This window comes from Anolis carolinensis, chromosome 1 (assembly GCF_035594765.1).
Source record: "Anolis carolinensis isolate JA03-04 chromosome 1, rAnoCar3.1.pri, whole genome shotgun sequence".
Lineage (NCBI taxonomy): Eukaryota > Metazoa > Chordata > Lepidosauria > Squamata > Dactyloidae > Anolis > Anolis carolinensis.
The window spans coordinates 64,125,338-64,141,564 of NC_085841.1; the positions used below are offsets into that span (position 1 = coordinate 64,125,338).

At 43.0% G+C, this 16,227-nt stretch overlaps 1 protein-coding gene across 4 annotated transcripts in view; it reads left to right on the top strand.

Moving 5' to 3' along the window:
* Positions 1-2,277: 2,277 nt before the first annotated feature.
* The window catches only part of trim67 (tripartite motif containing 67), a 58,467-nt gene continuing 44,517 nt past the window's right edge, over positions 2,278-16,227 (top strand). For all 4 annotated transcript variants that reach the window (XM_008124473.3, XM_003215875.4, XM_008124477.3 and 1 more), the window contains exon 1: positions 2,278-3,339. In XM_008124473.3, the coding sequence (XP_008122680.1) occupies positions 2,296-3,339 (1,044 nt within the window). In that variant the 5' untranslated portion in view covers positions 2,278-2,295. The remainder of the gene's footprint in view (positions 3,340-16,227) is intronic.

Sequence of the window (16,227 nt, forward strand, 5' to 3'; positions counted from 1 at the left end):
GGCTGCTTCCTGCCTTTGTTGGGAGGTGATTAGATGGCCCTGATTGTTTCATGTCTGGAATTCCCCTGTTTTTGAGTGTTGTTCTTTATTTACTGTCCTGATTTTAGAGTTATTTAAAATACTGGTAGCCAGATTTTGTTCATTTTAATGTTTTCCTCCTTTTTGTTGAAATTGCCCACATGCTTGTGGATTTCAATGGCTTTTTTGTGTAGTCTGACATGGTAGTTGTTAGAGTGGCCCAGCATTTCTGTGTTCTCAAATAATATGATGTGTCCAGGCTGGTTCATCAAATGTTCTGCTGTGGCTGACTTCTCTGGTTGAGTTAGTCTGCGATGCCTTTCATGTTCCTTGATTCGTGTTTGGGCAATGCTGCTGTGTTTGGTGGTCCCTACGTAAACTTGTCCACAGCTGCATGGTATGAGGTAGACTTCTGCAGAGGTAAGAGGATCCCTCTTGTCCTTTGCTAAACATAGCATTTGCTGGATTTTCTTAATGGGTCTGTAGATGGTTTGTTGATTGTGTTTCTTCCTCATCTTACCTATGTGATCCCTTGATGTATGGTAAGAATGCTTTTCCTCTGGGTGGATCTTTGTCTTTATTCTCCTGGCCTTGCAGCTCTTCTGATGTCTAAGGTGGAGTCTCCATTGGCTTGTGGAGCCAAGTTTAGGTGGTTCAGTTCCCCTTGTAGGAGGTGGGGTTTGCAGATTCTTTTTGCGCAGTCTGACAGGGCTTTAATTATGCTTCTTTTTTGACTTGGGTGATGGTTGGAGTTTTTATGTAGGTATCTATCCGTGTGTGTAGGTTTTCTGTAAACTGCACAGCGCAATTGTTGATTGAGTTTGCAGTTCATGCTACTTCTTTGCAATTCAGCCGCCAATCATCTTCATTCCCCTTGGTTTTAAGAATTCATAAAACACACTTAACCCAGCATTAAATGAATCTGCCAAATTACAAGATTTTTGAGCTATTTCCAGTTTATTATCTGTGCCATTAAATGCTTTGGTTACCTATACCTATAATTTAGCCAAGGTCCCAAAAGAATTGCTGCTGTTTCTTTCCATCCCATTTCCTCTCCATCCACATATGTGTATGGACAGGGAATGGGGGTCAGATGAGAATTTCCAATTGCAACTGCTTCCTTGTAATGGCAATTATTTCCAACTCACAAAACATTCAGCTGTCAACTCTGATTTATTTCCAAAGCAAATCTGGATTGAGTTGCCTGTGATGTGGCAGTGCATTTCTTGCTCCACTTCCAATGGTGTGTGTGTGTGCGTGTGTGTGCGTGTACATGTGAGAAAGACCACCATCCAATCATGAGCCAGCCTATGAGCCAGCTATTATAAAAAACAAAATATCTTCTCTTTCATTCTTTTGACTGTCAGTGCCTGAGATTTTATGGTTTGGGAGTATGTGCATCAGCACGATAAGGGCTGCGGAAAGGAAAATATATTTAAGGCTTGTCCTCTTTAATTCCCCCCGCCCTCTCCCCAAAGCTTTCTCCTTTTGAAGATTCCCCTTTTTCTCACCGGGGAAGAAAAACGAAGCTATTAGAGATAAAGAAAGCCCCCACTAGGTTCAATCCTCTCTCCAAATAAAGGATTTTTAAAAAACGTGCAAAGAACTAGCAACCTAGAAAGACGTCCATCTCCCTTTAAATAAAACGGGCTGCTTCCTCTCAGTCACAAAGCGAGCGATCACCCATTTGCTGGGGGAAATGCTACTCCCGCCTCTTGACGGCTCCTTCCCACCCCGCACTCCCCCCTCCTTTTTCACTCTATGCAACGGAAATGCACGCAAAGGGGAGCACTCTGCCCGCAGCACCCACCAAGGGCAAGGAATGCCTTGGCAATAAACAATAGCCGTCTTCCAGCGCCTTGGCTGCCGCTGGGCAAGGTCAGTCCCGCTGCGGCAGCTCCTGCGGATACGGGGGGAGAAGACCCTCTCCCTCTCCCCCTCCCCCTCCCCTCCGCTTTCCGCGGCATCTTCTCCAGCCCGCCATGAGTCGCACCGCAGCAGGGAGAGCCGGTCTCCCGAAGGCGAGGGGGAGCTGTCCAAGAGGACCGTGGTGCTGAAATCCCAGCCGCATCCGCGCTGCCGCTCGCTCCCCATCCCCTCTTTCGTGCTGAGATCCAGGCGGCGCTTCCCAGCCGCTGTCCGCTGCCTCCGTGGTGCTGAAACCTGAATCCGACATCTTTCCAGCTGCAGCGGGAGGAGGAAGGAGGAGAGGATGGAGGGCCAAGGCGCTGGGATGCGCAGCCAAACGGCCGACGGCCCTCCCTCACCTCAGCAGCGATGTTGAACCGTGCCGTCCCCCTTCCGCCTGCCCTGTGGGCCACGAAGCCCTCTGCCGCAGTCATGGAAGAGGAGCTGAAATGCCCTGTGTGTGGCTCCCTCTTCCGGGAGCCCCTCATCCTGCCCTGCTCCCACAATGTCTGCCTCCCTTGTGCTCGCACCATCGCCGTGCAGACCCCGGAGAGCGAGCAGCACCTACCCTCCATGCTGCACCCGCGGGGGCCACCACAAGGGCCGGGGCCTGCTGCCGGACCAGCCTCCCTCGACTACGACTGTGGAGCTGGTGGAGGCGGCGGAGGGACTGGGGGTGGTGGTGGAGGAGGAGGAGGAGGGATGGACCACACAGACAAGTTGAGCTTGCACAGCGAGACCGATAGTGGCTACGGCTCCTACACCCCGAGCCTGAAGTCTCCCAATGGGGTGCGGGTCCTGCCCTTGGTGCCGCCGCCTCCTGGCACGGGGGCCACTGGGTCCACTCCACGGGGAAGCATTGCCAGTTCCTCGCTGACCTGCCCACAGTGCCACCGAAGCGCTTCGCTGGACCACCGTGGTCTGCGTGGCTTCCAACGCAACCGACTCCTGGAGGCTATTGTGCAGCGGTATCAAGCAGCCCGAGCTGCTGCCTCGGCTGCTGCCAAATGCCAGCTATGTGATCGCAACCCACCTGAGCCAGCTGCTGTCATGTGTGAGCAGTGCGAAGTATTCTATTGCGCCTCCTGCCAGGTCAAGTGCCACCCTTCCCGAGGACCCTTTGCCAAGCACCGCCTGGTGCCCCCACCCAGCCAGCAGGTAGCTCCCAGTGGAGGCGCTGTGCCCGGGGCCAGCGGTGGAGCAGGAGGAGGCCCTGCAGGAGGTGTTATCAATGCAGTGAGCAAAACACCCGGGGCAGCCCGCAAGCCCCCCACCTGCGTGGACCACGAGATGGAGAACTACAGCATGTACTGTGCCACCTGCCGGACCCCCGTCTGCTATCAGTGTCTCGAAGAGGGCAAGCATGCCAAGCATGAGGTGAAGGCCTTGGGGGCTATGTGGAAGCAACACAAGGTAAGCCTTGCTGGGAAGGGATAATCCAGAGCTGGGAGCCAAAGAGACATTCTGACTATGGCACTGCTTTCAGCACCATTGCATATCCACATTGGGTGAACACATTGGGTGTAAAGCAAAATACAATGACACCCAGAATCCACAAAACAGCAATGCTTTCTTTGGGCCAGCCAAAATGCACGAAATGCTTCATGCAAGCTGCCAACATTCCACTGGATTCTTTATCAAGGAAAGGTGTTAAAAAACATCATGTCCGTTTTTGAAGCTCCACTGACTTTTTTATCAGGCAAAATGGTTAAAAGGCATGCAAGCTTTCAAACCTCTATTAAATTCTTCATTAGGCAGAGGTTTCTTCTTCTGTATGATTTTAACAGGTTTGCCTGATGAGGAATCCTGTGAAGATTTGATAGCTTGCATGATGTATTTTGTGCAGTTTTGTTGACCCAATAAAGGTTTTGCTGTTTTATGGATTTTGGACATATCTGAACTGATGTAACATCAGCTAAGCAGCCTTCACATCTCATCTGGTCCCATTACACCTGGTTTCTTCCTAAGGAGTAGCAACTACTCTCTAGAATTTGACTAGCAATTGTGACTGCATGTGAGGTTCCTGGCATCATGATAAAGAAGCACAGAGAGAGCCAGATTGCTCCCCCTCCCCTTGTACCAGTCCTGGGCACAATTTGAGATCAGAACATGGCCTGGGTGGACAAGGCTGCTGCCTTTACACAGGTATAGAGTGCAAACACATCTCCATTGAACCAAACCATAGGAAAGATTGGGGAACTGGGCCACTGCAGCACCGCATGTAGTTTTCAGGCTAGATTCCTCTACAGGGAATTTGCATCTGTCTTTTATACATCCTTATTGCATTTATAATTGCTCTTTAAAGATGGATGGTAATCTGTTGGGAGTATTTTGATTGTGTTTTCCTGCGGGGCAGGGGGCTGGACTTGATGGCCCTTGTAGTCCCTTCCAGTTCTATGATTCTAAATTGAGGGATTTTTTTCAACTATACCATCTTGAATTAGAATCCTTAAAATCTTGCTTAAGGGTTGTTCTAAGCATTTATATAAAATGTTAAAGATGTACAGTTCCTCTGTACAGTATTTTCAGCCTTTTCCTTCTGCAAATGTCCTGGATCACAATTCTCATCCAGTTAGCATGTTGTCAGGGAATGGTGAGACTTTTATTGCAGCACATCTGGAAGCAGCCAAGCTGCAGGAAGCTGCTGTGCTGGATTTGTTGTATTGTGTGTGGCTATAGAAGTAATCCTTAATCCTTTTTAAAGATGAGGATTGACAGCTGAACAGTGATGGCTGCCTCAGGGACCAGGTCACCTCAAGTGAGGGACAAACTTATATCCTTCCACTGAGCTATCATGGTGTAGTGGTTTGAAGGATGGGCTCCAGGGGACCAGGTTTGAATCCTTACTCACTGAATGATTTTGAACAATTCACACTATTTGCATCTAAAAGGAAGACAAAGTTAATCAACCATGTGATAAGGTTACCATAAATCAACCTGAAATCATATAGCCATACATATTCTTTCACCTGAGAGCCAGCATGGTGTAGTGCAGGGGTCCCCAAATTAAGGCCTGCTGGCCGGGCGCAGCCCTCCAGGGTCATGTAACTGGCCCCTGACCCTAAACTTTAGACTTAGGGTCACCCTAAGTCTGAAATGACTTGAAGGCACAGAACAACAATTCTAATTAGCTTAACTATCCCATCAGTCAAAACCGGGCCCACACTTCCCGCTGAAATACTGGTACGTTTCTGTTGGTTAAAATTTATCTTCATTTTAAATACTGTATTGTTCTTTTGTGTTTTTACACTACAAATAAGGTATGTGCAGTGTGTATAGAACAATCCTGTTTTTTTCAAACTATAGTCCGGCCCCTCAACAGTCTGAAGGATCTTGAACTGTCCCTCTGTTTAAAAAGGATGCAGTGGCTTGAACATTGTACTACGATTCTGGAGACCAGGGTTCAATTCTCTGCTTTGCCATGGAAATTCATGGGACGACCTTGGCTGAGTCACACATACTTAACCCCAGGAAAATCTGTGATAGGTTCACTTTAAGGTCATCATAAGTTGGAAACAATTCCAATGCACACAATACCAACGAAGCTTGATGTTGCTATTGTCCCTTTGCCTGACTATGCAATTCACCCTGAGTGAAGTTTTATTATCAGGCTTTTGAGCCACAAGTTTGTAGCCGCAGCATAGTGCACAGCAACCATCCAGAATCAAGGAAATATTGTATCAGGGTGAGAGAAATGCTTTGGGGACATTCTGAAGAAACTTTGTTTAATATAGAAGCTGCAATGGTTCTTGAAAGTGTTCAGAGATTCCCCCATAGAAGGATTCCTGCAACCTTTTTAGTGCAATACATAAAGAAACAAATGGTGTTGACCCACTACCCATTTCAGTTGCATTAGGCCAATGAATAATTTAGCTTATTAAGAGCTGCAGAATAAGGAGTGGAATTATCATTGGGCCCCTTAAATAATGCAAATAACGTGGGTAAAGAATTGGAAATAAATAATACTTATCCAAATTAAGGATTCAAGTAAAGCTTTACTACTTGAACTAAATTGCTTTTGTTTTAGAATTACGTTTTAGTAATGCACTTGGTAGTTGTCTTGCAGATGGAGCTCTAGTATGGTGGTGGTATGATGTATTATCACTGCAGCTATATTTTCTGTCCCATTAAAGCAAAACAAGATGATCCTCAAATTGATCTGAAAACCAATTAAGACAATTCACCCCTGCTGGGAATGTAAGGCCAACCAGGTCTTTATTGATTATTCATATTGTACTTTGATGAAGGGCTTTTTATTGCTAAATAATGTATATGTTACGCATGGAACAGTCCACATGGGACTATGCCAGCTCAGTGATGCACATGTGGGATAATTTCAATGATCCTCCCCTGCAAATGCCCAAGCATCTGAAATGCAGACATTCCAGGGAAAGATCTTAGCTGGGCCTTTATGACTCAAGTTGGATGAAAGGGAAATCGTTTTGTATGGGGTGTATTCAAAATATATCTGTTCTGTATATTTCAAAATAGTGCAGTCTTCTACAGTCTTTTAACACTACATAGTAATAGCACTGTGATACCACTTTACCTGCTATGGCTATATTTTGTGAAATCCTGAAGGGCATAGTTTGCCAAGGCACTAGAACCTTCTAGCTAAGAATTCTACATTTCTCCCTAAATTGCAGATTTCATAGTATGGGACCATGGCAATTAAAGTAAGATCATAGTGCTACAATACATAGTGCAAACAGGTTCTGAGAACTGTGCTACTTTGAGTTATAACTCGATCTGGAAGGGATATTTCAAGTGCAAATTGGCACACCCGTCTCATTCAGTTCAGTAGCTTATGATAGCAAGTTGCTTCTTGCCTTATAATTAATCAGGGCTGACCCTTTATCATTGTGGCTTATAGCTGTCAAATCAACTTTAACTTATGGTAACCCTATGAATGAGAGACCTTCAAGTCCATCTTTCATCAATCACCCTGCTTAAGTCTTGCAGACTCAGGGCCTTGGAGCTTTTGTCTGAGCCTATCCATCTGAAATGCAGCGTTCCTCTTTTTCTATAGCCTTCTAACTTACTAAGCATTATTGCCTTTTCTGGTGAGTATATCTCATGTTATGGGCAAAGTAAAGCAACTTCATTTTAGTCATCATAGCTTCAGGGGCAGGCATGGGCAGCCTTGGTCCCTGCAGATGTTTTGGACTTCAACTCCCACAATTCCTGGCCTCGGGCCCTTCCCTTTTCCCCCTCAACCACTTAAGCGGCGGAGGGGGGAAAGGAAGGGGCCTGAGGCCAGGAATTGTGGGAGTTGAAGTCCAAAACACCTGCAGGGACCAAGCTTGCCCATACCTGTTCTAGGGAGATAATAGGCTTGCTTTGCTCTAGGACCTACTTATTTGTCATTTTGTAAATTGAGGCAACTGCCTCAGATAGTAGATGCTAAGGAGAAGCAACAATAGTTCCCAAACTTGCTTCTTGACCATAGATGTGGTGAAGGATGATATCCTGTTACCAGCATTACAAATAAAGTATGACTGGTAGTCTGATCTGGAATTTGGATGTCCACTGGTAGAGCAATAGAATGCAGCTGGATCAGACTTGCTGCTGCAACCTCTGCTGAAAATTTGCTATGGAAGATTGGGAAAACCCAAGACCTGGTTTTTGTGTGGCTCAGAGAGCTTATAGAGGAGAAGGAAAGGAAGTTCTTTGCAGCTGGTGTTGTAATGCAACGTTGGATTTAGGTCTATATGCCGATTGAGGGCGGATCTCCATCATTACATGGGATAATGTTTCTTGAGATTTTCTATTCTTCATAAATTTCAATACAACAGAACTATTTTTAGTGGCGTCAATCAAAAGGCATTGTGCAGCTCTTCCCTATTTCCGTCATTAATACATAGTGTGTGTGTGTGTTAGGAAAAACAATGTGAGAAATAGCAGAGATGGGTAGGAGTGAGAACAAGAGAATTACAAATGGAAGGTTTTGTGCAGAATCTCCTAAAAGTCCATGAATGGTTGAAGTGCAATTTCTCAATAAGAGTTTAATCTGGAAGCTCCTTAGGTCCCTTCTACAATTTTCCTGCTTCTTGGCAGGGGGTTGGACTGGATGGCCCTCGAGGTCTCTTCCAACTCTATGATTCTATGACCTAATTTACATGACTGTTGTAAGGATTATTGATAGAGCAAGACTTCTATCAAGCAGGCTGAGGCAACCACTCCTAGAGAGACATCACTGGACTTGACACCCCGCTTGTTCCTTCCTTTCCTCATTCCCACCAGACATTCTTCTTTCTTGAAGGGCCAAGCTGCGTCAGCCACACAAATGATCCTACACCTTCTGCTGCTGTCAGCTATTTTCATTCTTGGTTCAGTTGCAGCTCCAGCCACAATCTGTACATCAAATGGAACAAAGGGCACCATCTTGTCATATGCCAGCCTAGGGCAATTACTAAAATAATATATGCAAATTACCATTGATGCTTGAGTGCACTATGTAAATTTCAGAGCCAGCCTGACCATAAGGCATGGTGAAGCCCCAGGCAAAAGATCCTGTAGGTATAGAAGAGGCTCAGTGTGGAGAGTGTTGGAGGACTGAGTTATCTGTAACACATGACCTGTCCTGTGCCCACTAAGTTAGCTTTCTGCCTCCAGACCCAGCAGGGGATAGCATCCCTTCACCAGTGTCAAAGCAAGATTCAGTTATGGCTTCACTTGACTTTTGTAAATGAAATTGGAAGAGGAAAATCACCTTTCCCCCCTTCTCTCTAGCAAAAGTGTAGAGCCAGCATGGTGTTGTGGTTTGGATGCTGGGCTGCAACTCTGGAGATTAGGGCTTGAATTGATTGAATCCTACTCAGCCATGGAAACCCACTGGTTGACATTGGGCACATTATATTCTCACCTCAGAAAAAGGTAAAGGTAAATCCATATGAACCAATTTTGCCAGGAAAACTCCATGATAGGGTTGCCATATTCTGGAAATGACTTTTAAGACATACAACAAAAACAAAATGTTTGTTTAGTAGTCAGTCCACACAATCCAATGTGCAGAATTATGTCCTTTTAGTGGGCTTGTCTCAGTTACATCAAAGACGTCAGCTGTAACTGTTTCTTCTTTGGAATTTAATATCACAGGAATTTAATGGGCAAGGAATCATATCACAGTAGACGTATGAAATAATAAATATTTACAAGATGCTAAAGATGATAAATGATACTGGAATGGTAACACTGTATATATAGCAAAAAGTCTTCATGTCCGATTAACATCTGGGAGGTTGTTAATGAAAATATTTCCGTAGTCTAAGGGAAATAGCATTTGAGAAGTTACCAACAATTAAAATTATACTTGGGGTAATGCTGAGCTTAAAACAGTCTTTTAAAATGTGCGACATAAAATGCTGAGGCACAATTTCAAAAAGGCCACTATTTTAATTATTAACTCAACTATCAGAAATCAATGTAACTCGCTCTTTTGCATTTCTGTTTTCTCTTTAATTCTTAGGGATATATGTGGTTTTCTCCAAGGCTCTTTCATCACGTTGTTGTAAATAATAAAGAGAGACTAGAAAATTAAACACACAGTTAACTAATTTTTGTGATCATAGTTATTATCTTGTCCTTTTCTAAGTGTTAATTACAAGTGTTAATTACAATTATCTTTCTACAATAGCCTTGGCAGGGTATAAATGTGGCATCAACAAGCCATCATCCTAATTCTCTTGCAAGTAAACTGTATGTTAAAATCACATATCTGAAACTGGCTGCAGCAACTTTTATGCATGCTGTTGTTCTGTGTAATTTACAGCCATCTCCTCCTAATGACTGGATCATAAATTAAAGTGCTACTGCTGAAATTGGGCTACACATTTCATCAGGTTTTATGAGTTTCTGCATGGATACAGCAGTGGGAGGTGGAGGAGAACGCTCCCTCATCATGAGCATATGCTAGTCACCACTATTTTGCAAACAGATTCCTCCTCCTGCCCATATGTCTGGGAAGCCAGCCTTTTTGTCATGCTTAAATAACTCTTTGAAGAACTTGGAAGCCATTTAATAAGCAGATCTAGTGCTGTGAGTCCAAATGCTGGAGTTTAGCTATGTAATTGAGACAGGAAATACGTGGTCTAAATAATCAAGAGGAGGTTTCTGACTCGTCAACTGTGTTCAATGAAGCTGGTGTCGTAGAAGCAATTTAGTTATGAGAAATATCATCCTAGCATGCTTTTGACTTTTGAACACTTTCCCTCTTCCTGGGGTGCATTTACACTGTAGAATTATTGCAACTGGATACTGTTTTACCTGCTAAGGCTCAATGCTATGACATTCTGGGATTTGTAGTTTGATGTACCAGAGGTACTCTTTTTGAAAGATGTTGTCAAATTACAATTCCCATGATCTCATAGCACTGAGGCATGACAGTTAAAGTGACGTTAAACTGCATTAATTCTGGTGTGTAGATGCAGCCCAGTCTACATTGTTCAGGTGAATCTTGTGGCCTACAAGTTACTTACAGCCTCAAGGGACCCCATTACACTGAGAAATTTCCCAGTTGTAGGACACTTCAGCCTCTTTTCAACCATGGAGAGGCACATCAGTTAAACTCATGCCGTCATGCATAGCCCTCCATGGTTGAAAAGAGGCAGAAATGTCCTCAAAGGAGGGAACTCTGAACATGGGCCAGAGCTCCTAGCGTATCAGATCTGTAGTTCCAGCTGGAAAACACAAGGGATGGAAAGTGGTGTTTTGTTCTGTGGGCAGTCTTCTTAAGAAAGGGACTTGGGAAGGAAAGCAGCCCATAGAAGTGGTGTATTAAGAACGATGCCTTGTGTCTCCTCTAAGCAGATGGGTGATCTTGTGTGATGAGATAAGTACATTTTCTCTCTTTATTAAAGAGAAGATTTTCCATTTTAAAAAAAAGGTAAGATGGAGAGGGTGGAAAAAAGACTTCCCGTGTAATGATTTGGAACCGGGCAACAGGGAAGAAAACTGAAGAGGCAAATATGTGTGGTGGGAAAGCAGAACTTGAAATGGGACTTGAAGGGGATGATTGCCTTCACTAGACATACAGACCCCCACACTTCTCAACGTCCATGTGATGATGTCAACTGTCATTTGTGTAGCCCAGAAAGCCCTTCTACCCACATTTTGCTGTTATAAACTTCTCATTTAAAAGAAATCCTGACAGCTCCTCATTTAAAAGAAAAAGGATGAACGAGAAGCCTCCTTTCTAAAAGTATTTTCCCTGTCTTACTGTAATCCCCATCCCCCTGGAACCTCAGAGTAGACATGTACTGTGTAGGATTTCACAGTAGAGTATCACTCCAGGAAAGAAAGAAAGGCAGGAAGAAGCCAGGAGATGAAGCTATTCAATGCCAATCAAGGTGATTAATTACAACATTCACACTGGCCTCTAACTGACAAGAGTTCTTCTCTCACCCTGGACTTTCCACAGATATATAAACCTTCCTTGCTTAGTTTCTCCATATCTCACAACCTCTGAGGATGCCTGCCATAGATGTGGGCGAAAAGTCAGGAGAGAATACTTCTGGAACATGGCCATACAGCCCGGAAAACATATAGCCACCATGCTCATATTTGTTTGCAGCATGTTCATATTAAATGACAGAAAAAATACTTCTGTTTCATGCAATTCATGATGTTGCTGTTATATTCCCTCTCACTCGTCATCATTGCTTTATTCCATCAAATTGACTTTGATTTATGGCAAATCTGTGTGTGACCAATTTCTGTGAGTCCCAGTCCTTAACAGCCCTGCTCAGGTTTTTCAAACTCATTTTCCTGAGTCAGTACAATTGCTCTGTGATCTTTTTTCCAGGTACCTTCAGCTTTACTGTGAGTCATGTCATCTGATGATATAGTCTCAGTTTAGTCATGTTGGCCTCTAGTGAGAGTTCAGGTCTGATTTGCTTTCATGCCAATTTATGTCTTTTTCACAGTCTATAGCAGTGATGGTGAACTTTTTAGAAACTGGGAGGGGGTTGGGGGGTGAGCAGGCCAGCAAGTGGGAGGGTGAGCAAGTGGGTGAGCAAAGGACTGGGGGGTAGGGTGGCAAGTGAGGGGAGGCAAGTGAGCAGGCCAGTGAGCAGGGCAGGCGGGAGGCAGGATGTTGGTGAGCAGGGGTTGGTGAGGCAGCTGGCATGCCAGGAGAGAGGGTGCTGTGTGCCCCTTCTGGCATGCGTGCCATAGGTTTGCCACCACTGGTCTATAGTGTGATGCAACTCCTCCCCAGCATCCCATTTTAGAAGATCATACATAAAAATCAGAAATATTATGGTGTAGTAGAGTATTCTGGTTTTGTTATTCAAAATATATATGTAGACTTGAAGACTTGTCTGGTTGTTTATTTCCTCCATAGCTGCCTTTCATACTCTTAGCCTTCTTCTTACATCTTGACTGTCGTTTTCACTTTGATTCATAGGCATCGCTGCAGTACAGAATATTTTTACCTATTTCAGTGTCTTTATCATCTACTTTTCAGTTATATAAGCTTTGTGGTCATTATTTCTCTTTTCTTATTTCTACACTTTTTAAATTTTCTTATATCTTAATGATAACCCAGTTTAGCTCCTTCTTTCTTAATCAGTAGGCATTCCTAGTAGTTGCTAATTTCCTCCAGTAATATATTGTTGTCTACATAACTCAGATGGTTAACGTTTCTTCTCCCAGTTTTTACACCTCCTTTCTTTGAGATTAATTATGTTTTCCTTATGATATATTCTACTTGTAAATTAAACAGATAGTGATAAAATGCAGCTGGTCAAGTAGAAACTTGATCTCTTGTCCTGAGTATAGTTTACACCACAGAAAAATGAAATATTGTGGTTCACTCTGATCAAAGAAGAATAGAATGGAATATAGTGTCTCAATTAAGGAAAGTGTTACTACCACTGTATTCTGCTTTGGCCAGCCTCACCTGGAATACTGTATCCAGTTCAAGATAAATATGTGACTTTTCAAAGACCTTTCAGTGGATTTCAATGGCCAAATGAGGATTCAAACTCCAGTTTCCAAAGCTGTTTTCAACATTCAGAACACTGGCTTTTAGTGACATGATCACAGTCCCTAAATACTGAATAGCCTGGTTGTTTCCTTATGATCTAAAGACTAGTAGAACATAAACTAATTAATTCAAATTACAAGCAAACAGATTCTACCTAAATTATTGGAACACTTGCTAAGAGCTGTTTGATAATGGAATAGATTGCCTCAAATGGAGATGAACTCACATCTTTGGCAATCTTTAAACAGAGGTTGATAGGTATCTTTTAGAAGTGCTTAGTTGCGTATTCCTATGTGGAATTATTTCAGTATATGTGGTAGGCTTGTGCAATTCGGCCAAAAGTCATGCCATTTCAGGGTCCATTTTCAGCTAACCCCTCATCTGGGAAATTTTCATTCAACAAAGATTTTGCCCATTGGCTACAATGGAAAACTTTAAAGGCTCAATCCTCAGTCATTTTAAGGCCTATCTGCATGAAATCTACCTTAGTTTTAGACCCCATTTACAACTGCAAACCTGCCAAGTTGCAAAAATTTTTTACCAATCTACTGATTTTTAAAAATTATTTTACCTTTTTACCATAACATTTAAAAAAATAATATAACATATATTTGCCATATGATCTCTAGCATTTCTTCCTTTTATGAACCTTGTTGGATACTTTGCATTTCTATCTTCACATGAGGTGAAAGTATTCTTGTATACTTAATTCCTCTCCAGAAAAATAAAAGTCATTAAAAATCATAACAGTCACTAACTGCTTCATGGCACTTGAAATCTGAAAACCATCTGCAAAACTGAATAAGCCTACTGCTCTTTCAGCTTAACAGTGGTACCTTAAAACATGGAATATTGTAATTGGCGTGTCATGGGCTATTATCTCATTTTGAACAGCAGACAATAGACTGTATTTACAGTGTTCTCAAATAACAAATTTTAAGATCAGGACTAGTCATACTTATTTCCTCTTTGCTGAAATAACTTTTTTCAATCTCCCTCTCTCTTTCACACACACGCACATGCACTGTTCCTCCCCTGGGGAATATTTATTCCCTCCCTTTCTTATTCATGAGATGCAAATTTATTAATATTTTATTCTTCAATAAAAAATGCAGATCACAAATTGATTACCTAAACATTGACTCGACTTTTTAGAGGTAAAGCGACATGCTATATGCAAATGCCTGTAACGTAATTGCCTTGGTAACGCTTTTTATTGCCTTGAGATTGACTGATTGAGAGCAGGGGATGGGGCTGGGTGGAGCAGGTGCATAGCCCCCTTCTGACACTCTCCCCTAAATCAAATCATCCTGGCCCAGCATGACCCCCCTCCCCCATTTAAATGCATGTCAAATGCCTTCTCCTGAAATAGCTTTGCAACCTAAATGAAGGCCTGTCAAAGTACAGCTACAAGTATTTGGTTAGGGTCAAACCTTAGAAGTTACAATCAGTCCCCCACATCTGAAGGTTTAATTTGCGCAGATTTAATTATTTGCACATTTGTTGACTATGTTCTCTCTATGTCTTCCAGTGCAAAGAAATGGCCACCTTCCACTGGAATTGACCAAAGAGTTGCACCAGAGAATCTAGAGATTCCTAGAGAGAGGTTCTCTCAGCTAAAAAAAAGTATTTTAATTGGTGGTTTTTCCACTTTCACATAGGTCCTGCACTCCTAATTCCATTTTTTTTTCGTGTCAGGAGCAACTTGAGAAACCGTAAGTCGCTTCTGCTGTGAGAGAATTGGCTGTCTGCAAGGATGTTGCCCAGATGTTTGATGTGGGAGGCTTTTCTCATGTCACCGCATGAGGAGCTATAGCTGACAGACAGGAGCTCATCCTGCTCCCTGGATTCAAACTGTTGACCTTTCGGTCAGCAGTCCTTCCAGCACAAGGGTTTAACCCATTGCACCACTGGGGGCTCCCCCAATTCCAATGAAAGTGAAGAGCCTACTGTGCATTAATGCTCTTCTAATGAAAAAAAAACAATTTAATAATAATACTAACACTTAATACAAACTAATATTGTATGTCTAAATGTTAGAGCAGGGGTCCCCAAACTAAGGCCCGGGGGCCGGATGCGGCCCATCGAAGCCATTTATCCGGCCCCCACAGCACAAGGGCAGAAGGGGGTTGGGCTAAATGACCCAAGAGGTCTCTTCTTCTCTTACAACCATTATTATTATTATTATTATTATTATTATTATTATTATTATTATTATTATTATTATTAACATTGAGGCTGGGTGGACATCTGTCAGGGGCAATACTAATGGCTTTTGGTGCACAAAGGCAGAAGGGGATAGGACTAAATGGCCCAAGGGGTCTCTTCCAACCCTCTTTATTATTATTATTATTATTATTATTATTATTATTATTATTATTATCATCATCATTATTAACATTGAGGCTGGGTAGCCATCTGTCAGGGATGCTTTGCTTGTGCTTTCGGTGCACAAAGGCAGAAAGGGATTGGACTCAATAGCCCAAGGGGTCTCTTCCGACCCTCTTTATTATTATTATTATTATTATTATTATTATTAACATTGAGATTGGGTGGCCATCTGTCAGGGATGCTTTGCTTGTGCTTTTGGTGCACAAAGGCAGAAGGGAATTGGACTCAATGGCCCAAAGGGTCTCTTCCAACCCTCTTTTTTGTTATTATTATTGTTGTTGTTGTTGTTATTATTATTGCTCGGTGGCCAACTATAGTCCGGCCCTCCACCGGTCCGAAGGATCGTGAACTGGCCCCCTCTTTAAAAAGTTTGGGGACCCCTGTGTTAGAGTCTTGAAGGGAAAAACAAAAGTTTTGCAAAGTTTTACTGAGAATTATTTTAGCAGCGCAGTTCAATACATGTTTGCTGAGAAATAAGGCCTCGCTGTTTTGAGGAAATCTGTCTCTAAAATTAGGACACATAAAACTGAAATCCTATATGCACTGACCTGGAAAGAAGACTTATTGAACTCATTGGGACAGGCATCTGAGCAGATTCCATAGGATGTTACTGATGGCTAAAGATTACATATCTACAAGTTTGCCATAGGGAACCATGCAGTGATTTGATTCACACAGGCATTTGATTCACATGAAAACAAATGCAAAGTTAACTTATGCTGAAGAGCAGAAATCACAAGGAAAGAATAAAAAGTAAAAAGAGAAGGGGAGGACACTCCTAGAATCATAGAATCGTAGAGTTGGAAGAGACCTCGCGGGCCATCCAGTCCAACCCCCTGCAAGAAGCAGGAAAATCTCATTCAAAGCACCCCCGACAGGTGGCCATCCAGCCTCTGCTTAAAAGCCTCCAAAGAAAGAGCCTC